The following is a 25960-nucleotide window of genomic DNA, read 5'->3' on the forward strand; positions in this document are numbered from 1 at the left end:
CCATGACCTAAAAGGAGGATCTAATTAATTTTGGTCAAATAAGGACAAGGTGGGGTCTGCCTCAGTGGGTTCCCTTTTTCTCATCTTGTTATCTGCTTATTAGAGCCTCATAAAAAAGGGCAGGTGCAGCCACCAATAGAGCCTCCTCCACCCTTCCTATTCTTACACACTCCGACCGCACAAACGGATGTGTACTGCTTTTGTTCAGTGAAAAGGCCCCAATTGAGTTGTGTGTGTATGTGCGGTGTGTGTGTGTGTGTGTGTGTGGGGGGGTATGGTTAAGCTACATATGATGGTGGCATTAAGGCTTCATTTAAAGGAGGACACCATAAAACTACTCTCTCTTCCTATTGACATGAATGAGCGTTGTTCTGTAGATTTCTATTATGTTGTAACTCAACAATGTTGTATTTAGCATCCAGCTGTCAAGTTGTCGCATGACATTTGTCTGAGTGGTCCTTTACCATCTACTGGAGCATTTCAATCCCCGAAGGTTGTAAATAAAAAAAAACCCCATCCTTTTGACAGTTTATGAGCAGCCAATTAGCCTCAAATGGACTCAGATAAATGCTAATATATGAAAACATTTACTGTAAATACAAGGAATTATTTTAATTTCAAAATAAGATCCTGAAATGCTTGTAAAATATTTTTATTTCCTAAAATATCACAAAAAGCCATAATATTCTGACTGATGGAAACCTCAGTTCATACCAAGTTGAAACTGATCTTCTTTTTGTAATATGGCAGAAAAACTTAATTATCTCAATAGTGGCTATATCGAAAGGAACATATTCGGTAAACTAGTGATATGACACGGTTTGATATGTGTTTAAAGTTCTGCTATATGAAACCGACTTTGAATTTTGCTCCAGAAACGTAAGTTTGACTCATTTGACAACCAACTCAAATTCATGAAATTCTTTTTACAATTTGTCATACATGAAAATGTGTATTGGTATAATTATGTGTTTTGGTATGTGTGCAAGGTTTGAAGAAAAACTGTTTAACACTAGAGATTTTCCCTAGAAACAAGTCCTTCTTTCTTGTGTAAGTAACAAAAAAAGAACTGCATTGATCCTAGCCAATGTTAATATAAGTATGCATGCGTATTATATGGCATACTATAGTATACTAGTTTTAGCTATAGTAGTTGATTTTATCAGGATGAATTTAAGGTGAATAACATGAATGAAATGTTTTATATGATCACATTAAACATGAATAGTTTGAATTTTACCTTTATAAAAAGAACACATTTATTCATATGAATTACTTCTCAAAAATCTTCCGACAAAAATAAAGACATCTAATGCCTGGTAGCATTGAACCCAGTAAAGCAATGACTGCTGAGTCCTCCTTGTGTGATGTGTTTTTAGATTCAAAAAGAAATGTTGACCCATACACAGGATCTGGTGACAAAATAATCCCTTTGTCTTTATTATGTACACAAACAAAAAGCATGACAAAGAGGAAATGTTAACACAAACAAGAACCTACTAAAATGCTAAATACAGAATTTTAAAGTTTTAACTGATTTTACAGAAGGGGTTTCAGACTTCAGACAGCGTCATTCACAGAGACCGAGTGTCTGTCCTAGTCCTCATCACTCGTTGTAACGCGACAGTTTGAGTCGGGGGATGATGTTCATGGACTGCATCTCCTGGAACAGCAGCTTGCAGGCATACGGGATACGCAGTGAGGAAACGTGGCAGGAAGACTTACAGTAGTGACACCTGGAAAGAAGAAATGACAATCAGACAGAAGATGGACCAGAAGATTAATGACTTTAGTTTTGTTTGTGTCATTGCTTCTTTATCAAAGTGAAGCATTTAAGATGTGATAAAACATGACAGCACAGTTAAAGAGGAGTGACGTAGAAAAGAAAAAGCGTAGCAATCTATTAAACCACTTTAAATAAAGTTAACTTATGATGTATAAATCTGGTTGGCTGAATTACCGCCCTGAAAAAGGAATACAACATCAGCAGTATCCAACTTACCACCCAGAATATCCCAACAGGCCGCACTGTCCACACACATCCACCTCAAAGGCATCGCTGGAGATCATGAGGCGTTCCAGCAGCAACATGCTGGCCCCGTAGCCAATCAGGCAGTCACGTTCCATCTCTCCCAGACGCAGACCTCCATCCCTGGAGCGGCCCTCAGTCGGCTGTCTGATAGCAAACAGAAAATTGTGTCACTCCATCTATTCCATGTCTAATGCTAATAATTCAGTTGAGCCGAGTACTGGTTTCACACGAGTATCCGGTATGGATAAAGCATTTATGACAAGTACGAGCATGACACGAGTAAAACACGTCAATAATTGTGCTTGGATACTGAAGAATCCTCATAACCAGTGGTCCCCAACCTTTTTTGTGCCCCGGACCGGTTTCATCAAAGACAACATTTTCAGGACGGGTCTTCATTTGCTCGATAATCTTTAATGACACCAGGACAGCTGTAGTCTAATAATAAATCATCCTCAGTGGTTTTATGTAAAATGAAGACATCAACAAACAATATACAACCTTGTTGTGGGCACTTAATTTAGGGGTAATGACTGGTAAACTGTCGCTTGACGGAGAACTGTCAAGGGGAACAGACGCGTGCATTCGTCTGTGCGTCATTCTGCACAGAAGTCACTTTTCAAAATAAGACATCTTTTGACTAGTAGTCAATAAAAAAAAGAAAGTCAAACGTTCTGTGTCGCCCGGTACCTAGTGTCCCGTGACCCGGTGGTTGGGGACCACTGACAGAGACAGATGTAAAAGAGAATCTCTGCTCTTAGTTTGACACTTTCTTACTTAAGTTCAAATTAATCATTTTTATACTGTATATTTTCAGTTACATAGCGTGGACACATCTATCTCTCTCTCTCTAAAACAAAAATTAAAAAGAACAAATTAAAATTGAAAGTCGTGTTGAGTAAGACAATTCTTGTTCATGCATACTTTGTATATCATAATTTCCTATTGCATGTGTTGTATTCATTAATGCACTTCATGTTTTGAGTGCATAAAAAAACTTGTTCTGTAAATAGTTTTAAAATAAACAATAAATATAGCAACTTCTGATCTATCCATATTCAGACTTTAAATACTGTACCGATTTAAGCCCCATCTATTTCCAGTCAAACCACACCCACTTCCGGGTTAAGTCCTGCTCATTTCGAGTACAGATACGGATACTGATAATTCAGATGGTTGAACAGATACTGATACAGATAGTGGTGTACTTGCTCTTCCTTACTAATAATTATTCATTGCTGACAGAAACAGTTTTACTGAAAGAGAAACAGCAGAGATATACAAAAAGAAAAGTCAGATAGTTTTTTTTTTACCTGGTGAGAACGGCTCTGGGACCTCGGGCTCTGGCGTGCATTTTGTCAAGGACCATGTGTTTCAGTTTCTGATAATAAACTGGTCCAAAATAGATATAAGCCTCCAGAGGCTCCCTGAGGAAAAAAAACCACAGCATTCAAAAATACATGCCAGCCTAACACATTCACAAGTTCACAGACAAGTTTTTTTTTATATAAACTGAAAGATTAACTGTTGATTAAATTTTATTGTCTAGTATTTCCTGGAGAAGAACAGAAGATTATTTAAACGCTTAAAATATGAGGCTGATGATGCATTCAAAGACATCTGGAAAGATACTGTGTGTTACATAAATTTCCTTTCTGCTTGTCTTGTTAGGAGTCGCCACAGTGTGTCATCCTTTTTTCCAACTGTATAGCTGGACCAAAACCAAAGAGTAGATAATAATAAGTTGGTTGATTGCACTGGCTTTTTAAGCTACTGGGTCAATAACTCAGCAAGAAAGCTGATGCACAGGCCAAAGACAAATATTAGCCTTACACAAATGTAGACACCGTGAGAGATATTCTTGAATTTAAAGTCAGTTTAAAGTGGTAAAAAACTAGTTTTAAAAATGTATTTAAAGAAAAAAATAAATTCAACCTAAAATAATGATCAGCTTTGGAAAATGTGTACTATTTATAATGAAGGGGTGAGACAGGCTCTATTTATTACCCAGTGATTCCTGAGGTGACGTAGTCTTTGCCCTGGTAGTTGTATCCATAACGGATGAGATCCTCACACACATCCTTCACCTTACTTCCTCCAAAGGCCGTCCCGTAGTGAAACCGTCCGTCGAGGACTCCCGCCTTCCCCGCCAGAAGTTCAATCAATTTCCCCACCTGTTTGAGTCAGACAGTCTTTCAGATCCAGAAATATAACAGCAGCTCTGGTAATATAATGAATAATTTGTGATTCACAATGTCCCCCAGAATCGATGTTGATATTGTGGGTGACATTTGATTACAATTGTATCCCTTGGTGTGGGGACGGCGGCCTAAGGGTGACTTGCTTTCAATAATTCCACTGAGGCTTCACCCGGAGGACCCCTGACCCCGTCACATAAAAGGAAACACCTACTCTCATTTCACTCTCAGGCTGTAGAAACATCCTCCCAAGCCAAACATTTCTGAGTCTTTTCCATGACAACCGCAGCGAGTAAACACACTATTGCTGACAGCTTCAGCAGTAAAGATCGCTCCAGGTCTTTACAGTGTAAGGCACAAAAAGCCGGGAGGAGCAGGGGCCAAGTTTCATGTCATTCACATTCAGCAGCATCCTACAGTTGCACTGTGCATGTGTGATAAACTTCAATACACGACTATAGGCAGCGGCTGCGCTGGCAGCCGTTCTGCAGAGAAAGAATCTGTGGGATTGCTGCTCAGCGGCATCAATGGAAGTGTGCTTTGGAGACTAATGATAACCCAGAATGGAGGAGAGCAGGGATCAGGAGGGTCTGTTTCAAATTTATTAAGAGCAAAGGTCAACAGAGGTCATCCAGACTATATCAAAAATCACAAATAACTGAAAGATACATTATGGATCAGGCGTCAAATTACTTAATTTGCATTACGTGACGATAATTACAGTGAGAGAGAAAAATTAATTTAATCCATTGTCAACTAATAATTCCATTCACATGTGTAACAATATGTGATTTTAAATGAAACATCTCTGAAAGTTTTCAATTTTATAGTACAAGTGATCAAATAATCATCCAATCAGTGGATAATGAAAATAATCATCAGATGCAGTCCTGATTTGAAAACAACCCCTGCTTATTATTATGTGTAGATAAAATGTTCATCCACACTAATTTACCGTCATTCTGGAGGGATATCCATGAGGGTTCATGATAATATCTGGACAGATGCCCGAATCACAGAATGGCATGTCCTCCTGAGGAACGATCAGGCCGCAAACCCCTGATAAAAAAAAAAAACACACACACATCAGAATGATTTTACCAGTACAGATATAGCAGATGAAGCAACACAAACACTTCTAAGTGATTAATCTCAAACTAGTGATTAAGCGCTATATAAATAAAAGTTGATTGATAGTGTAAAACTAAAGTTCATTTATCACCATGTTCAACAGGAACATTCCCAAAAATCCTTGCTGGGTTTTCATGTTGATCATTTCACTGATTGGTTCATTAAAAGTACCAAAACTGCTGCCACACGAGAATCACACGATTATATCTAAGGTGTGAGTGAATTCAACGCGTCGCTGTGGACTCTCATATCTCTTACATTCTACAGATCAATCAAAAGAGTCAGGAAGAAATTAAAAAACCAAAAAAAAAGTGTTTCCTGCGATCACTTTTTCTTTCATGCCACGGCTGCTGGAAGGCTCAGCATGGCGCTCTGGTAAACCGCGACATTTTCACACTCATGTGGACACACAGGGTCGGGTTGTGAGTTACAAGACGTCGGGGACAAGCGCCCGGTAGCCAGGAGTTTAAGTGTGAGTGCAAATGTTTGCCGAGGGGCCGAAGCACTCTTCCCTGGCCAGGGTAAACAGATTGTAGACCCATTTGCAAATGAAAAACGTGAAAGGAGAGAGAAGGAAACCAGGAAGTGGAGAAAGGTGCTTAGCTTGACAGGGAGACCGGGATTACACATCCATGACTTTCAGTTCAACTCGGAGGAAGTGGAGGGGATCAACTGGAGGAGAAACTGAATCCCTGCACGTGGTAAAAATTCACTATTAGCCCACCAGTCAGCAACACAGCAGACTGTTGATGCTTTACAGGATGTTTGTGACAGTATGTTGACCGAGAACAACTGAATCAATTTATCGGAAAGTCATCCAACAGCAAGAAAGACGTGAACAAAACAGAGAAAGGGAAAGTATGGCAGGGCCAGAAGAATAAAACAGAGGAATGAAAACAAAAGAAGAGGCAGTTAGAAAGTTTGAACACTGGAGTATCAGTAGGTTGAATAAGGAAGGAAAATGTGAAGTTTAACTGCACAATTGGAAGAGAGAGGTGAGACACTAGTTCCCATAGCAGACATCCTTGGTGTTGTTTGTTTTGTGTGAAAGTGAATGATAAAAGAGGCATGAAATCAGCAGAGAAAGGAGAGACAACAGCAAGGGTCCAGAGCCCTCCATCACAGCTTATATAGCTTCATGCTGGCGGCTCGCACAAAGGGCCCCTACTACTGACACCACCCCCACCTCCTCCCACACCTCCACAGCTGTGTGTGTTTGTGTGTCCGGTAAATAATTAACTTATTCTGCTCTGCTGACCAGGACTTATGAGACCAGTCATTAGTAAGGGGGAGATCTATTGCCACAGCCACATTCACTTCTAATTAAATCACAAACCTTGATTTAGGATTCTTTTTACTGTGAGTGTGGAATAAGAAAATGTGATTGTATTTATGAAAACCCCCCAAAAAAGAATGAAAAAACGACTTCACAAGGATATGAGAACTTTTAAGAAGGTGTGCCTCCGTGTGAGTTCACACACACCTCTGATTAAAAACCATCCGTCCAGTTGCACATCTGGGTTTTTCCATTCTGATCTCCTCCGGCTAACCCCCCAACGACCCCTCTCTCTCCGTCACTATCTGAGACAGAAGACATTGTCCCACCCTGAGCTGACCGCCCAGTGGCCACGGCGTTAATGAGCAGAGTAAATTATGCATGGCGCCAGTTAGCTTTTTGATTAAAACATCATACAAGTCCTCTATAGGGGAGGTGCTGCAAAACAATGGAGGTTGTAAACACTTTTTCCCCAGTAGCAGCAGAATACTGCTGGGTTGTAATAAATTTGCATAGTCTGGCACAGGACAAAGAGCCAATTAATTGAAAGGAGTCCTTGAAAGATGAGGACAGGGGGTAGTGACAGAGCAACAGCAACCGGGACTTGACTCAACAAATGCCCAAGCGCAAAGTCAACCTACTTTTTTTCAGTCATTTACAATTTTTCATGAGTTTCAACTTAGATCTGAGTGGTGATGATGGATGAAAATCCCTTTTATGAAGCACGTGTGGGTCTGAGCTCTGCCTTTGTAAAGAGGAAAATGTTTCACTGGTGCTGAGGCTGACACCTTTCTGTCCGTGCCGACTGCTGAATTTGTCTCCGATCTCTGGCCTCCTGGTCTGCCTCAGGAGGATCTTGATGAGGAAAGCGTCTTCAGCGTTGGAGGAGATCATCACCTTCTCGATGTACGAGTCCGTTGAGCCCTTGTAGCTGAAACCAGAGTGGCAAAGCAGTCACACAATGTTGATCACATCCAGGTTGAACAGGTGTTTGAGAGCGAGGTGTCAGAAGCTGAGGTTGCAGTGAACCTGTGATGTGTGTGCGGTGGTGGTGGTGGGGGTTACGAGCTCTCACCTGATGGGAACATCTCTGTACTGGGGCTGTCCTTGCTGGGCACTGCCCTCCAGTGGTGTCTGGGTGACAGTTGGCATTGACTTGTTGACCAATACCTGCTTGTTCTCCACCCTCTCACCTGTGGTGTCAAACCATATCATGATGTCATACTTATCTGACTGTCATCTGTTGTGATGTTCTTCAATCTGAACAACTTCAAGCAGTTCTGAATGACATCACAACACTTTGAGTTTCCTATCAAATATTCTTTTAATTCACCAGGATTTATTGTCAATTGTTTGTATGCAATCCAAATGTGGAGCTTTGGATTGAAAATCTAATTGTAGATTTTCTTATAGTACATCAAATGTAGTACATCAAATGTAGTTTTGAACAAGCTTCACCTCATCCAGCAACACTTCAAGTCACTCTGGGTCTGTTCCAGTTCTACTTGTACTCACCTGGTGAACAGATACCATCAGCGTCCAGGATGTTGTGCCTCCAGATGGGCTTTCTGGTAGTGGCATCCAGCATGGGCCCCATGACCTTGTCAAAGGTCTGGTTGGTATACCGCCTCAGAGTACATTTAGTATTTTTATAGACGAGGCACCGGCCAAATCCTGAAAGCAATTGCAAATACCAGGATGTGAGAGTCTGCGCAATGAAATCTTTACCATAATACTCAAATTCAACCATGTTTCCCATCACCTCTGTCAAGCGAGGCTTTGTTGAGGACCAGAGCATCTTCAATGTCGTAGCCGCTGTAGCTCATCACCGCCACAGTGGCATTCTGACCAGCAGGAAGCTTCTCAAAATCTATTATCTCAATGGTTTTTGTTTTGACCATCGGCCTCTGAGGATACGCCAGCAAGTACATCAGTGTGTCAATACGATTTCTCTGGTTGTAGCCAATGGTACCTGGACAGCAGAGACATGAAGAGAAAATTAATGGCATCAGACATTGAGAATTTACTTGAGTCACTTATTTTATGACATGGAATCATGTTATTGGTGTCAAACTATGTTGAATCATTACATATTCCACTGTCAGTGCAGATTAATGGGTGTTAAATGCATCAGGGTGGGGCTGAACATCTCAGACCAGCAGAGTGGAAGAATCAGGAGAGTTATGGTATAAAGCCTTGCCTCCCTGGAAGCCTTGACATTTGTCAGATGCTATTACTTCACAATCAAGCTACAAGCACAGAGTCCGATAATGGGGCCAAGCCACACAAACAGATTTGCACATGTATAGGGCTGTCCACACAAAACAGACAAGGGAGAGGATATTGGGCCAAATATATTTCCAGTCTGTGTTTTTGTAATAATTGGGGGAGGGAAAGAAGAGAGGAACAGAGGTAAAGGGGTGTGACCGCGGCTCTTACGAATGCTAGCGGGGCCATTTTGGGAAGTTTTGGTTACCAAGGAGCTATGGGTGTGCACGCTGTGGTCTTTCGCAGCTGAGCACACTGACCCCCTGAGCACAGCCAGAGCAGACACAATGAATTGCTAATGACACTCTGGGTGACTGGCAGGGAAAGGGCCTCCGCACACACACGGAACAATAGAGAACCTACGCAAGCTCCCCATGTTTGATGTCCATGTGCATACACAGTGACACACACACATAAGAAAAACACTCAATCACACATACAAATGCATTCTGACATGAAGTAGAGCAAGAGCAGAGCTCTGGGAGCGACAAACCAGCAGGCCACATGTATCTATAGTGTTTGTTATTCTAATGTCCTTTTGTATGATTTTAACTCGAGCAAATAAACGTCTAAACTCTGATCCAGCAGATTTACGGGGATGAAGAATGGCAAAGATGCAAAATCAGATTACTGTCAGTATTTGTTTGTGTGTGCATGCACAGAAGTCAACACTGCAGCTGTGTGGAGGACGTTTGAGAAAGAATTTGAGATCTTCACAGTTCACTGGCCTGCGAGGTGACGGAAGCTAACAGCACACATGAGTCTTACCCATGGCCTGCTTGCCCATAGCGCACTGGTATGTGTTCCTTGGTGACTGATTGTGATGGGGGTAGGGAATGAGGCCAGCACACACCCCGAGCAGTGTGAAGGGTTCGATCTCCAAGTGTGTTGTCTCTCTAAAGGTAAAAATATAAGGGATCATGAAACAGCTAGTCAAAAAACTTCAATTAGAACTTTTTCCCCATTTTAGTTATGCGGTAAACCGTGTGTCACTTACGAATAAATCATGTGCTCATACAGGGCAATCTGACAGTCATTCTCCTCATTAACATCCAGGTACTCCACATGGCCCTCATGAAGAAAGTCTTCAAAAGTTCTAGAGTAAAAGAGAACATGTGCTTTAGAAATGATAAAAAGACAACAATTCCAGCAAAAAACTAAAACCATCCAGCCTCACCTGTAGCCCTGTGACAGATCTTCAATGTGTTTGTTTTTCACCATCGGTTGTCCTTTCTTTACTATGATGTACGGCCTGATCAACAACACAAAATAATGTCAAAGTACTTCGTTAAAATCACATTTTAATAACTCCTTAAGAGCTTTAAAATTGTTTTAGCAGAGAATTTTGGTTTCCCGTATTACAAAAATGGAAAATGCAAAAAGGCAGGAGAACAATGTAAGACAACAAAATGAGTTCTATACCTGCAGAGACGCCCTCCATCGGAGGAGATATAGACACAGCGGTCGGTTCGGTTGGTAGAGATGGACACAAACTCGTTGATAAAACCAGCCCTGCGCATCAGTCTGAAGGTGTAGACCAGTTTATGATGATCTCGAATTACACCGAGGATGTTACCTGTAGACGTGAAAAAATGAAATGGCCAAATGTTACTGAACCCCAGATCTTAATGAATGCAGGTCTTATAAGAATATACAGTGTATTAGTTTAGTTCAGTCCTGCATCCTGCAAGTTAGTCAGTAAGTTCTGCACAGGTCCAAATATCTCTAAATGTTTTTAATGGGGTACAGGGGTCGGTTTAGAGAAAAATTAGTCATTTAGATTTTGATTTTATCATCAACAACGTTATCTTTGATCAGAAAATTACTTTTGAAATTCTTTTCTGGATGTCATTATCTAAATGTGCATGCACGGACATCATTCACTTCTTAGTTTATTCATTTCATGACTGACTATGTTTCCCAGTTTTTTAAAAGGATTTCAGCCAATTTTCATAATTTGTTATAATCTGTACATGATTTTCCCAATCGATTATCGTCCCTAAAATGGTAGAAAACAGAGAAGATCAAAATCAAGAGGTGACTTGTATTTACTTTGGACAGAAAGTCCAATTGTGGCAAACTGTGTTTATTACTATCTAAGATAACAAAGAAAAGCACAAACGTTAATATGTGTATGACATTTATGTGAAAAAACTCAACAATCAGAATTGCACTGATCGAACAAACCAACAAGGTTTTTCAGCTCTAGTCTAAAGAAAAACTCTGGTTTTCGTGGTGTTTAAATAGGAGCAGAGACCTAAACCGAGATAGGCCTGCATGTGTTATTGTGTACTCTGTATGATGTCTCCGACCGGTGAAAGCTCAAACTGGTTTGTTCATATCAAAACTGACAGACGAATGACTGGAGAACAGAGGAGACACTGTGCTCTGCCTCTGTGTGAGAGCACATTTCCAGTGAACACTCACTGAAGGGCTTTGACACCTGCTGCTCCCAGCTAATTAAATGGTATGGCAGCTAATATAATTTGACAATTATCAGTGGTGAGACAAACATATACAATAATTAAAGGGGCAAGTTCTGACTCAAGAAAAAAAACCTGCTGCTGTCATGAAATTAATGACTTATCAGCCTCCCTGCAAAACACAAAACTGCCCTTTGTAAACTAAACAGAATTTTCCCCTTCATGTTCACAGGCAACACATTCAAAACTGGGAGGATGAAAGTGCCTTTTCAAGTGATCTAAACCAAAAGCATCCCATTTTAATTCACTATAGGTTTATTTATTTTGGTATTTAATAGGCTCTACTTGTGAGGAGGTCTTTTACCATTGAGGAAGACAAGGAAGACACTGGGGTAGGAGAGCTCCTCTCCGCACAGCAAGTTGACGTCTTCCACTCCCAGGTTGAAGGCCAGTTTGATGATGGGACCGTCCTCCATGTCAGTGGTGATGTGGGTCATCAGAGCCAAGTTCTTCACCAGACCACAAGCCTACAAACCAAAGCCATGACGTGAATGATGTTTGTTTCTGAAGGCTGTGATGTTTTATTGGAAATGACACCAGAATGCTACATCACTGGTCATACCATCACTCCAGTTTCCCCAAAAACTGTGTTCAGTCTGATGGAAAGAGTCTTTTCATTGCTTCTGGTGTAAATTCTCTCTCAATTTAACAAATAGACAAGTTTTCATTTGGTACAAAATATAAATGATTGCAGCATTTCTATCTTTAAAGATGGAGATGATTAATTAATGAATTATGCTGAATGCAAATTTAAGATTCTTCTGTTGATATGAGAACAATGACCGCTGTGGAGGTAGAGAGCTCTGTCGTGCTGTTAGCACGACGTCGCTGGCAGCTTGTCTGCTTCACTGCTAGCTAACTAGCAAGACGCCCCTGAGCACCGCACTGACACACAGGCATTTGGTTTGTGTGCTGCTTTAGTGTGTGTCGTTCAGCTCGTGTTGTTTGTTACTGTGATGGACAGTATGTATAAAGAGCTTAAGGTGTGTTGCTATTTTGTGTGTCTGTAGGTGTGGTCATGTTTAGTTGTGCTTTAGGAAGTAACCCCAGTCAAACTGCTATTCCTTGTCTCAATGCTTTGTTTAGCTCCTTTTCTCCACCGTCTACTTTGTGTGATTACTGGTACTCTTTCACAGCTCTCAACTAAATACTACTGCCCAGTTATTTGGAGCCACAAATTTTAATGGCCAATGTTAAACAACTAATTTAATTTCCGTCATTTGGCAAGTAAACATGGCTTCCAGTCACACAGATGGGAATTTGTTGCTATTTTGTGGAACATTTTGGGGTTTTAAAAAACAAAACTGTCAAACAGTAGCATCAATATGATAATCATTGTACAATAAACCATGGGGCATTGGTATCCTACCTTAGATCACATTTAGCATATAATCATCACAGGGAAAATGTTTGCATTTTCAGCAGGACAGATCACGTGCGATGTGCAGCTCACTAACCTCTCCCTCAGGTGTGTCTGATGGACACAACATGCCCCACTGTGACGGCTGCAGCGAGCGTGGCCCGCTGACTTTTCTGGTCTTCTCAAACTGGGAGGAGATCCTGGTCATCATGCCCAGAGCCGATATGTAGGAGAGACGAGACAGGACCTGTGTGACACCCTGACGGTCCATCTTAAACCTCTTCAGAGACCAGTTTCCCTGTGGAATGAATAGCAGCAGTTACCCATCAAACAAAAAGTACAAATGAACACACATATTATGTATTTTAGGCATAAAACAAATATGCACATTCTTTTTACTGCATATTGACTGGCAATGTATAAATGATTAAAATGTAAATGTTTTGGTATATTTCTGTAGGAATTTATTAATCTTCTAGTCAACTGATTCCTCACTCATTTCAAGGTCCCTTCTAACTTCCATGAAGCTTCAGGCATCAGACAACTGGTTTAAAAGTTTTTAAGAAGCTCAACAAAGGTTCAGCCTGCAGTGAGAAGTGATACTTATAGATCGATGCTCAGAAAATGCCTGAATAAATGACATACTGCGGGGTACAATTAAAAACATGTTGGCAATCATAGTTTGTTCATAGGGTCATTTGGTCAGATTTAAAACATATTTAAAACCGTTAGAATTAAAGTTCAGTAAAAGTTTGGTTCACCGTAGATATGGCGTTCACCATGCCGTTGGTGATCTGATCCTGCCGCATGTGCTTCACCACATCAAACTGAGCTGCTCTCTGCTTGGGGATGATCTGGTCAGCAATTTTCTTCAGCTCAGAGTTAAATTTCTTAAACAGATCTTCAAACAGGAGAGACAGGAGCTGGAAAAGACAGAGTGATCGGAGAGAAGTCCTTTGATTGATTCACCTGTCATGTCTGGTAACTAAACGTTGAGGAAAAGCAATCATTTCAGAGCTAAAGTCATCAGAGTGTCAGACTGTCCGTCTCTCCTGGTGAACAACACCTGCTTTCATCTAGAATCAGTGCTGAATGTGTTTACAATCAGATTTAATAACAGGTGTGCAGACTCAATGATAAGCCTGACCCGGCCTACGTTCCAGGTCCCCGTCCTCCTCTGGCAGGCCTGCAGGAGGTAACCTCTCTCGCTACTCCCACCCACCCTGTGCATTAGCATACATCAAAACAAACAGGCAGTGCTGCTTAAAATTAATAAAGAAATTAAGCTTCTGTTGAGCAGCCAGGCCAATTATTTGAATGTCAGGGAACCATAATTGGAGAGTGAGGAGATTGCTGGCGTTGTTAGTGTGTAAGCCCCTATTGAAAGAGGGCTCTGTGCCCACCCCCCCCTACTCCTTCCATCTCCTGCTCCTTATGCAGAGCAGGTTGGGTGGGGGGAATTAAAGGCCTTAAGACAGCAGTAATTACATTATCAGAGCCGGGCCTGCGGATTAGCTCAATCGCTCCAGTCAAGGCAGCAATTCTATTGTCACGGTGCTGAAAAATCCCCATGCTTCCACAGCCTCTGGATTTCAGAACCACTGCATATCTCCTTCCTGACAAAGCCATAAACAAAACGCGCAAAAACAAAGCTGAGGGAAAATAATGAGAACCTTATTAAAAGAGGGAGGCAGGAACAAAGATGCAGGTGAGAGATCAGGGCTGGAGCTGCCACCGTCTGCTGCTGCAGCGCTGTGATCCATTGGCAATGCAACATGTGACTGCTATCTGTACTGTTTTTTTCATTTATTGTTAATAAAGTGTATTCTTTTTTGTTCTATAGTGGCTCTACAAGTAAGAAAAGATGTAAATAACTTCTTAAATTATAAAGAAAACTGTCAATTCAAACAGGAAGTCCTAAAATGTCATAACTGAGGTCTGACACATTTATAATTTCATGTTTCTCAGTCGAAAAATAATAAGCAGACAGAACATGATGGTTCCTTACGTTTTTATCTCAAAATGTGAAACATTAAATAACTAACAGTATACAATATTTGACTAAAATACAGCCTCATAAAACTAGCAAATGACATCACTTAAAGGACTGGTGCATAAATGCTTACCTGTCCAGCTAACTCAAGGCGTTTGTTGCCATAGTAATCTCTGTCATCCACCTTGTTGTCCCCTTGAGCCAGGATCACCCGCCGCACCATTACAGCCAAGTAAATACACTTTGCCCGAAAGTTAAACTCTTTCACCTGCAGAAAAAAAGACAAAAAAACGAGATCCTTTACAGAATATGTAGAGTACAATCCACGATTATGATCTACCAGTTAACATACGGGAACATGTGTGAGGATAAGAGATGCCAGAAGCTCCCTGGCTTCCTCCATCTTTGTCTTCTTTGGGCCCCCCCACATGCGCTGTCGCCGCACTTTGTTCCCAAGGTACCTCAAAGCCTGAAACACAAACAGGAACCGTGCAAGTCAGAGGGAGCCGTCAACTTGAGAAAAACACTGTTTTAAAAAAAACTTAGTGGTGCCGATATGATACCAACGCTTCAAAACAAACCATAAAATAGAATTCAAAATACAAATTTATTTCAAAACTGTTTTGAATTTACAAAAAACTGTATTCATCTAAATTTGAGGATCAGTTTCGAGCTCTGATGCTTATGAAATGCTAAGTTTCAAAGCATTTCCCAGGAGCATGTTGGAAACTGTTGCAGTAAAACCATTAATTCATGCTGGATTTTCAAGTGAAGTAAATGCATCTATCTGATTGTTGGTGGTCAAGTGAATCACAAAGGGTATAATCCACAGACATGTGTGCTCAGGCACGTGCATGCACACACACAGACACAGGCACACACACACGTACACAGGCACACACACACGTACACACACACACACACACACACACACACACACACACACACACACACCTGTGAAGCCCACAGATCTACTGAAGGGTCAAAGGTCAATGAGGATCAAGACTTTTATCAAGACCACCCACCCTGTCCACCATGATGCATAAAATATATATTTTAAATAATGTAAGTATTACGGGGGGAAATTAACAATAAAATTTAGATAACCTAATAATACATCTTTTGGTGAAGTCTCACAACTCATCATCTGAAGTCTATGTAAAGATCACTAGAAAAAAAAAGATGAGAGTCAGATTTTGTTTTGGTAGATTACTCATCATAATCTGACAACAATGTTTCTTGAGCTTTATCTGCCTTTAATTATATAGATTTAGGCATCATTATACACAATACAATAAACCAATGAGTGCCCTGAAAAGACATCGTGGATGCTGGCAGACACAGGAACATGAGAGCTCTAGCAAATGGTTGCTAGGAAGCAAATATGGCCTCATCAATGCATCACTGGTTCGTCTAACAACATAATCTTTATGAAAAACAAATTGGCCGATTGCATTCATCTACAGATGTCAAAGAAAACACGTAGGCCTCCTGAATAACCCATGAAAAGCTTTACTTAACGGGCTGATGAGACAAAACCTTAGCCATCTGACCACAGAGAGACAAAGAACATAGCTTCTGTTAACAGGCAGCAGGCGCTTGTTTCTGTGTCTGAACAACCTCTAGCTCCCCTCACAAACCTAATGAGCCTATTAGAGCTGACAGATGACTCAACATTAGTGTTTGATTCCAAAGAAGCAGGAAGCTCAATCACGCTGTAAGATGGTATACTGTAAAAGTGTCTTCATAAATATACAGATACCACTGTAAACATCTGTTAACTATTACATGAAGCCTCTGGAAGTTGCCTTGCGAAAGTATTGGCCCCCAAAAAACTTGTTGATATTTTGCCACATTTCAGGCTTCAAACTTATGGATAACAAACTGAAAATATTTTTCAAGAATCAACAACATGTGAGACACAATCGTGAAGTGGAACCAAATTTATTCAACATTTTATATTGTGTTTACAAATAAAACACTGAAAAGTAGGATGTGCAAATGTGCGACCAAATGATACACAGGTGCACTCTGTTATTGTTGTCATTTAGGTCAACATTGGATCATTCAGAAGTCATCAGAGAACTTTTTAAGTCTTTTGGCTGAGCTGAGAGAACAGGGGGCCACTATTTTTGCACATCCTACTTTTCAGTTTTTTATTTGTAAACACAATATAAAATGTTGAATAAATTTGGTTCCACTTCACGATTGTCTCTCACATGTTGTTGATTCATGAAAAATATTTTCAGTTAGTTTCTTTAAGTCTTCAAACCTGAAATGTGGCAACTGTATGTTCATTCATATCAGTCACAAGAGCAACACAAGGTCACTCAAACTTCTATAAGGTAAATACGGTACACTACTGGTTAGCTTGACACAAAGAGTGGAAACAGAAAACAGCTAGTCTAGCTCTGTCCTGTGGTAACAAAGTCTGAGTAATAAAAACCCACAAATTAAATTATTAAAATCTTTACTCTTTAAAAAATTAAAAGTAAAGCTAAAATATTTCCAAAGCCACAGGTCTTTTTTTCTGGTTTTACTTGCAAACGTCGTTTTGTTTTTTTTCATACAAGGGATTTAAATTTTTGGGTTGTTTTTCTTTTTAAGTCTGTTTTCTTTGTACATACTTATTCTATATTAATATTTATTTTGACCAGGCTTATGCCTGTTGCTTGTTGTAAATTGTTTTTAAAATGTAGGATTATTCAAAGCCTACGTGGTTTGTTGCAATGACTTTTTATTTTATTTAATCACCTCTTAAAATGTACTTAAAATGATAATACTTGAGGCTTAATGATATTCATTAACTGGTTTAAATTTTTTGCATTTCTTTAATTTACTAAAAAAGATTCCAGCCTCTGCCCTTTAGACGTATACCTGGGTCTGTGTGAAAATCTGGGCCTTTTGACACTCTTCCAGGCTTGGAGCAAAGCTGGCCATGACGTGCTCCTCAGTACCGATCATCTGCACGATCTCCTGGTCGCTTTCTACACCCATACCCTGAGCGAATGAGAAGCAGATAATGTTTGAAGTGAACGTATGGAGTGAAATAAAATATAAAATATTTACATTGCTTAATAAGAACTCACAGATTGGGTGACATGACATTTTGTAACAAATAATTAGAACCAGAGGTGAGCCGGGAGGCATAGCAAGGTGAAGAAGATGTACAGAGGGTGAGGTGAACTGGGAGTCATAGGGTTGTCTGACATTTGCTTATGGAAATGTGAAGCTGTGGGAACTGATCCATCTTTCCCACACTGGGTCTGACGTTGTTTTGCAGCCGTTGCCAAAACCAGGCAGACACAGGGAAGGGGAAGCCACAGAGGATATAAAATACACAGCAAACATGGGCACACAAATGGCATCTTGTAGCTACTTGATGCTCAAGAGTTGATGTGTTTGGAGAGGTTTGTCCTCAGAGGGGACAGAAGTTAATGATACCAGCTGGCTAACTGACATTTACGTAGAGAGCAAAGGGAAACTTGTGAAAATGAATGTGATGCAGTATTAATGAAATTGCTGGCCTTCTTTCACATTCTTGCCTGCAGCAAAACTTTTCTCTAAAAAACTGAGGAGTCATCTGTCTACAGAAAATTGAGGGTGTGCAACGTAGTCAAACATAGCTCACAGTGGCTTTATCAGTTTGCTCACAGATAAAGTTACTGTGAGCAAACTGAAGTTTTTGTTTCAACCTCTGGAGCAAAAACATAAAACAAAACCTGATACATCAAATATCATCTTGACTCGCTATCATGCAGCTCCCCCTACTGGATTCATAGCATCACTTTATAATGTCAGTGCTCTTGTAATTATCATTTTAATCATCATCACCATCATCATCATCATCATCCACTCTTACCTTAAATATGATGGCGATCGGTGCGTCCTCTGACAGTGTATTGTGTCTCAGGTAAAACCTGCCTTGTTTGACAATCATATTAGTTCGGCTTTTCTTCTCATGAGTGGAGCTAAAACAGAAGGTTTGAAGTTCACATTTAACTTTTTAAGTTGAAATTTCTTCTTTCTGACAGTGTTTTTATTTTTGCAGGGTTATGTTATGTTCAATAGTGGCAGATTAATCAGTTTCAGTACCTGGTAACAGAAGCACCAACTGCACCCTTTCTATCCTGCTCCACGATGATTCGATTCTTGGACAGCTGTTCTTGGATCAGAATAACTTTCTCTTGACCTTTTACGATGAAATAACCTCCTTTGAAACAAATACAAGATGATGGATATAAATTACAATCAAGAAAATGAATTAATAATCGTTAGACAACCTTATTATTGTGATTGTGTGTAATACTTGTGTACCCGGATCTAGGGGACATTCATTGAGTTTTGAGAACTCCATGGGTGTCTTTCCTGTGAGAACACAGTTTGAACTTCGAAGCATGATTGGCATTCTGCAAAAAATAAACATGCAGGAATCCAACAAGAATTACATTATACAACATATGATTACTGATTGTTTAAAAGGAGGTAAAATAAATAGTCAACATTCACTGTTAGGGTGACTGAAAGGTACTGGATTCTGATGGGAGTTTATTTATTTATAATTTTTGGATGCTAGACTTATGAAGTCACTTGATGTGACGCTGTTGAATTCCAAAAGTTAAACTACGATACCTCCCAATGGGCAGTGCATTGCGGATAATTCTCTGGCTTCCACGAGTGTACTCAATGTCCACTGTGATGGGTGCGGAGTAAGTCATGTCTCTGAGACGACACTGAAGAACAGAAAGAAAGACTGAGGGTGAAAGTCTCACATTTAATGTCATCATAGGGTACAGATTACACATTGTTGTCAGCAATTATGAACAAGTATCATTGTTATCCCCACATTACAGCTGGTAATTTAGACCATGGAAGATCAAAACACTGCCAAGAGGAAATCAGCTCACCTCATGAGGAGATACTGGTCTGAATACATTGAAGCTTTCTTCAACATCAGGCATACCTACGTATATATTGAGGTATCTAAACAAAAAATATTAAAATGTTTTAATCCAAAAGCTGCTACATGCATGTCGTTGTTTAATGGAGATAATGACAACTAATGTGTCTTACTTCAGGTACCACATGGGATCAGCATCACTTGTGATCTTCTCATTTGCTTTCATTATTTTTTTAATCTAGTAAAGACATTCACATTTATGTAAAAAAGCAACTGAAACAGCTGTAACTCAATTATTGAAGTTGAGCTCGTTCTTTACCTCTACATTGATGAAATAGTTAAAGGAGTCAATGTGCTGCTTCACCAGCCCTTTCACCTGTTTAACAGAAGAACAGTTGAAAACATTTAATGAGAGGAGAGCTTCATGTGAATTCTGGGGACGAGAACTCCTCAAGCCAAGACGGCTTCTACCCATCAACCCTTTTTTTTTGGATGTTACTGATGTTGCAAATGAGATGAAGGTGGCAAAAATCAGCTATAATAACATGTCAAAATAAAACCTTCTACAAGTCTGAACACATTTTGTGACGTATGGCATGTTAAAAAGAATGGCTCGTCTTATTGCTTTTACATATCAACATAATTTTTGTAACTCTTCCTGCAAGTCAGCAACATAAATCCAGATCGAATGTAAGCATTCACACTTGCCGTTTCCTGTGGTGTAAATATTACAGAGTGTATAAAGAGATTATGAGGAATAATAATCCAGATTATTTAAAGGCAATATCATCTTTAAATATAATTTCCGCATGCACATTTAATTATTAAATTAAAGGAAAAACAGACTGGTTAATTACCCAATTTTCTGTTTCATTCTTGATTTTACACAAAACTTGTATACTTTAATATGTCGTTGTTTAATGGAGATAATGACAGCTAATGTGTCTTACTTCAGGTACCACATGGGATCAGCATCACTTGTACATTGATGGAGGATCTAGACAAGATGTAGAACAAGCAAGAATAACAGACAAGAGCTTAGTATGGACAGCAGGTGAGTTTGCTACCTTCAAGAACGCCGGTAACAGTTTCCATTTTTCCTAAAAGAAAAAGGAAAACAAAGAAACGTATGAGATTTATGGACTTAAATTAGTTACACAAAATTGGTCTTATACACCCTTAATGCAACTAATGTTGTCATGTTATAGGGATGGCTTACAAAATCTCATTCAAAAGGCATTCTACGTCAAACCGTGTACAAATTTAAAGCAAACTGACTTCTTCAGGCTGACATCACGAGTGCTTTAGCTGCTAGCCACTTTAGCTTGTCTGAACTCCTGCAATAAAACGAAGTCTTTATTTTATTTCAAACTCACCGTTACAGTGTTGACAGGAGCCGCCAGCTCCTGGGGTGTCATGTCACTAAACTCTCCTTCAAGCACCTCCATTGTTATTTGTACTGCTTAGCAGAAATATTATAAACTACTGATCATAGTGTCAATGTTGTCAGACGACGGCGGAAGTCGTCGTTGCATGTGCTTTTCCTGTGTTCTATCGACAATTGTCCGTGTTGGCGGAACAAAAGAATATGTTCCGCTTTTGTTGCCAGTCTGCGGTTTGAATATCGAAAAATTTGTTGTGTGTTTATCCAAGTTTTTATCGAGCAATAACTAGGTGTATATGATCCGTGAATGTAAGTACAATTACCTAACAAATGAATTTTACTTTTCTTATACTACTGCTATACCTTGTTTAACTGTACTGGTAAAGCAAAATAGAAAATAGACTAAACCTAGTTACTTACTACTTAAAACACAAAATATTGTTTTTTAGGATCAGTACTCCTAGATCAAAGCCACAGTTATCAAAAGTAGATAACTGTGGCTTTGAAATCTGGTTAAAATGTGAAACTTCCAGGAATCATTCTTTACAATTAGTGCATTTTGATACAAGTACTGTAGTCAAAAATTTCAGGAAATTTATTTTATTTACCGAGGTCAAAATCATGTCAAATACTGTATTTGATTTTAAAAAACATACAGATTTTATTGAAATTATTTATTATGATGAATAAATCAAGGCGAAACATCTAAGGCATGTCCTGCTGTGCACTAGAGTGTCTGTGTTTTAACCACAGCACACGTGCCTCAAAATCTGCATAAACATGAGGATGTATCACATCAGTGTGACTCTGGCCTAAGGTGTCTGCTGTTGCTGCTGAGCAGTTTGGGGTACGCTGTCCCGAGGGAGCGTCCATGTCGAATGACCACCACTTCTATCTGACACTGGTCGATGTTGACCACCACTTTGGTGCTTTTCTCGGTGTTGATGAGGAAGACAATGGTATAGAGTGCCATCTCAAACTCAGGGCTGGTCCCGATGAAAGCGCTGCCAACGGGCTTCACCAGGCTGTGCCAGCTGAACTGAAGGTTCAGAACGTGGTCATCTTGATCGGGCTGTGGACAGAAACACAGGAGACAAAGTCAGATTACATGCTGTGGAATATTAATGACAACAATTTCTGTTTCCATAGAAAGAAATGCATCCATTGTATGTGATAAAGTGTTATACTTACTATGTCATGGCGTCCAGCCTTATATCCTTTGTAGTCCAGGTGCAGGTTTTTTTCTTGCAGGTAAAACTGGATCCAGTTGTGAAAACCAATGATCTCAGTTCCTGATTTTGTCTCTCCAACAAAGACATGCTCAAACCCACAGGAGTCCACACTGGTGAATGTTTTCATTTACACATACCACAGAAGTAAAAATGACAAGAAAACATCAAAACACATAATAAAAACACCTTTCACGATTACAAATACTGATTCAACCACAAATGCTGATTCAATGGTGCGGTAATTTTCTATTATATAGTTGGACATACAGAATCTCACCCTGTGTTTCTCTGCCGGTGGTAAAGGTGGAACCAGATCAATTTTAACTGATTCTTGAACTGCCTCAAGTTGGAGCTGGACTTGCCTTTGGTCACCAAATACCGATGAGCCCGCTGAGGAGAAATCATAAATAATATTATAATCATGCATATTATTATAATCATGCACATGTATTTATAAAATATCAGTCTTTCCAATATTACAAAAATGGTTTTTTTAGGTTTTATTATGACACAGAAAAAAATATGTAATAGATAATGTAGAGTTACTACACCAGAGGCATTTCATCGTTATAAAGTATCAAGAATTTTGTTAAAATGACTTACATTTGTTAAAACATTCAAACAAATAGACAAATTGCATTCCACTGATACTCACTCAGGGAGCATATCAGAATATATAAAAGTAATATTTAGACACAATGCTTCATCACCTTCAGGCACACTTGACATGACATTAGGATTTGATTGTATCTGTGTATTTTTATATATTTACCATATGTCCATTCTCAGGTCATTTCCTTTTGTATTTTACACATTCCGGTTTTAACTGTTGTGTAGTTTGTGCAAATGTTAATGGAGGTGTTCCGTGAGTGTTTCCCTACACACTGTTCTGTGTTTCCCTACACACTGTTCTAATAATGAATCTCATTATTAGATGAAAATAAAGAAAGGGGCTATTTTTCTGTAGCTGTGTAATGCAGGTAAATAGTTGCTGTCTGGAGCCCCTAACTGATTAACGGGGGGAAAATAGAAGTGTGTTCAGTAGAGAGTGTGACTTTGTTGCTTCGGGAAGGGTATGACTCCAAGAGTAATCTATTAGACTTTGGTACTAATTCAGATCCTAATCTAGATCTAATTCTCCATCATTACAGGATTGCAGCAATTTCAAGATCTTTGCTGGTAACTGGATAATGCCTTCATAGCATTGACAAAAATTTGCACAGTGATATCCTCATACGATCTATAATACTGCACCTTAAAGTCTGAACTGGATTATGTCCAGTGTTAGCATAAAATCATTCTCTAGATCTAGAGGTTAATTTACATACATAATGGTTAAACTAATAATAATCCCAATGTGATTCCAGGGTCTAGTGGTAGGTTTTCATGTAGTTGGAGTCACAATGTGAGGGTCAGTCATGGAACTACTACTTTTAGGTGTAATGACGTGATGGAGAAGAGTGCAGTGTGGTTGTGTTCTATAATTATTGTATTGACCATAAAATATCTACATTTTGTGAAACATTCTGTTATCCTGACTTCTGGACTAGAAGCACCACAACTTAAGTTCTCATGTCAACTATAGACACCAGATCCGTCAGACAAATATGCCTTTTTCTTTTGAACACAAGAAGTGCTTCATGCGTTTCCCACTGATCCTCCACAGGGAGGCTCCTGAGGCCTCGCAGCATTCCACAGCTGCTCACAGATGTTCCAGGCATTTTTTTCTCTCTTACACAATGAAAATGTTTCAGTGTTGTTCTGAGGCAAGAAGAGACAGAACTCCGTACGGACTTCAGCTGTAATCTCAAAACCACAAAACTCTTTCACAGTCTGAAAACAACTGGGTGTAAAAATGAGGCGTTAAGATAAAGCAAAATGTGTGTGCATGTGAGTGTGTGTGTGTGTGTCTGGCTTGTTGTGTGCAACTGGTTGTAACATGTCAAATGTACCTTCATGACATCCGTCCGTATTACAGCATCCAGGAAGTGACTGATCTCAGTCAGCTCCTCTGATGTGACTTGCTCGGCGACCCCGGTGGAGTGCTCATAGTTGTCCAGGAGTTTGATGAACCCTGCAGACGCAAATGGTTATAAATTAACCGGCGAGGCCTGAAAACAGGCTGCACCTTTACACACAGAAAGAAATGAACTGGGGTCCGATGCAGAGATACTCACGGGAGATGGTGGTTGAGTTGGTCAATTTACTCTCACTCACGTTGGTGAACAGAGGCTGTGAGGCTCGATCCTGTGCAACATGGTTGCCTTGGCTTATAAAGCCAGCTCTACCCTGTGGAGTTCAAACACAAGCAAGTGTCACGGAGATAGAAAACAGTGGGGTTGTCTGAAGGGAAATGTGCTCTACCTGAACAGAGATTGTGTAGTCTATCCCAGGCACCAAGCGATTCACATCCAACCTCCACAGCTCATTGAAAATATTGGATAGTTCCTGGTCAACAGCTGGTCTGTTACAGAGAGGCAGTAGAAACATAGAAAACTGACAAATACAATCAGAAACAAACAAATCGAGAAAATGTTCTGAATTTACCTTGATGCATTCAGTCCACTGAGAAAAGCAAGAAGGACAAGGACTCCACAGAACCTGTGAAATATATATTTGATATTTGATTAAAGCACCAAACCGTAATCTGATGTCTAGAATTGATAAAGAAATGTCTGAAACCAAACTGAACTTTTCTACAGGGATGAAATTCTTATTAGATTTGGGCTTTGTCAGTAATAAAAACACAAACCTTGCTGTCATGATTCCTGTCAGTTCAAAGACCTCTGGCTCTAACTTCAGTGAAGAACCCTGTTTGCTTCTCCACAGGTCGGGTGAATCTCCGTCCGCTCTTTACCACAGGCGGGATATACGTCTGTGTGCGCATGGGCACATCACGACTAAACGCGCTGTGCTGTCACACTCCTAGCCGCCAGAGGGCGCTTTGGACGGTGGTTCGTTAGTAATGACAACTTTGGAAGGGCTAATTGTGGTTCTAAAATTGCATTAAAAGTTTTAATGGCTGCAAAGTTAAAAAACAACAACAACAACACCACCCAGATGTCATCAGATCTTTAATCCGCATATCTATTTAAGAGAGTTGTTGTCGATCTGGCTGCTTTTTTCATCAATGATATTCTATTCTGCATCACACAGCTACATCCGTATAAAATATTCATTCATGAATTCATTTTCATGATCATCTTCGTTCCACCGTTACGGGTCGCTGGAGCCTATCCCAGCTGGCTGGGGCGTGAGGCAAGGGATACTCCGGGAGCGACGCCAGTGCACCGGGGAGCCACATGAAGACGAACCAACACACACACACTCACTCCTACGGGCAATTTGAAGCCGGCCAATTAACTTGAAGCACATGTTTGTGGAGGTGGGCAGAAACTGGAGAACCCGGAGAGAACCCACGCAGACACAGGGAGAACATGCAAACTCCGCAGAGCGGGACTCGAACCCGGAACCACCTTGCTGTAGGGCGATGGATTTACCAACTGCACCACCTTATTCGCCCTATGTATGAAATATTTGTTTTAAAATCTTATGGAAAACAGGATAATTAATTTAGTTCTTGTACAACATGAGGCCACATCAGAACACAATTTTGTAAAGCAACATGTTTTTTGATTGATGCACGTTCAAATTTGTCTTGTAAAAAAAAGATAACATAATTTGAGTTTAATTTGGGTTTGAG

General features: G+C 40.0%; 2 protein-coding genes across 5 annotated transcripts; both read right to left on the reverse strand.

The window, feature by feature from the left end:
- Positions 1 to 1411: 1411 nt before the first annotated feature.
- polr3b (polymerase (RNA) III (DNA directed) polypeptide B) lies at positions 1412 to 21216 on the reverse strand. Of its 4 annotated transcripts, XM_068313900.1 has the most exons (28): positions 21018 to 21190; positions 20709 to 20741; positions 19961 to 20017; positions 19815 to 19879; positions 19649 to 19724; positions 19374 to 19474; positions 19059 to 19150; positions 18837 to 18954; positions 18604 to 18712; positions 17619 to 17741; positions 15094 to 15210; positions 14875 to 15009; positions 13510 to 13671; positions 12846 to 13046; positions 11693 to 11855; positions 10328 to 10481; positions 10083 to 10157; positions 9903 to 10001; positions 9674 to 9801; positions 8400 to 8609; positions 8153 to 8311; positions 7713 to 7830; positions 7426 to 7568; positions 5186 to 5289; positions 4040 to 4206; positions 3346 to 3459; positions 2003 to 2176; positions 1412 to 1736 (listed from the first exon to the last, which is right to left on the reverse strand). In XM_068313900.1, the coding sequence occupies exons 1-28, from the start codon at positions 21087 to 21089 to the stop codon at positions 1607 to 1609; spliced, it is 3399 nt and encodes a 1132-aa protein (XP_068170001.1). In that variant the 5' UTR covers positions 21090 to 21190; the 3' UTR covers positions 1412 to 1606. The 4 variants fall into 4 exon arrangements, with proteins under 4 accessions (XP_068170001.1, XP_068170002.1, XP_068170003.1 ...); XM_068313901.1 differs by lacking the exons at positions 19649 to 19724; positions 19815 to 19879; positions 19961 to 20017 and having other exon boundaries at positions 21018 to 21186; XM_068313903.1 differs by lacking the exons at positions 1412 to 1736; positions 2003 to 2176; positions 3346 to 3459; positions 4040 to 4206; positions 5186 to 5289 and adding an exon at positions 5306 to 6053 and having other exon boundaries at positions 21018 to 21216.
- Positions 21217 to 21609: 393 nt separating this feature from the next.
- Positions 21610 to 25144, reverse strand: endouc (endonuclease, polyU-specific C). Its single transcript, XM_068313491.1, has 8 exons — positions 25010 to 25144; positions 24805 to 24858; positions 24622 to 24721; positions 24435 to 24546; positions 24210 to 24331; positions 22535 to 22647; positions 22217 to 22367; positions 21610 to 22097 (listed from the first exon to the last, which is right to left on the reverse strand). The coding sequence occupies exons 1-8, from the start codon at positions 25018 to 25020 to the stop codon at positions 21822 to 21824; spliced, it is 939 nt and encodes a 312-aa protein (XP_068169592.1). The 5' UTR covers positions 25021 to 25144; the 3' UTR covers positions 21610 to 21821.
- Between the last annotated feature and the right edge of the window lie 816 nt (positions 25145 to 25960).

The sequence above is a fragment of the Antennarius striatus genome, chromosome 4 (assembly GCF_040054535.1).
Source record: "Antennarius striatus isolate MH-2024 chromosome 4, ASM4005453v1, whole genome shotgun sequence".
Lineage (NCBI taxonomy): Eukaryota > Metazoa > Chordata > Actinopteri > Lophiiformes > Antennariidae > Antennarius > Antennarius striatus.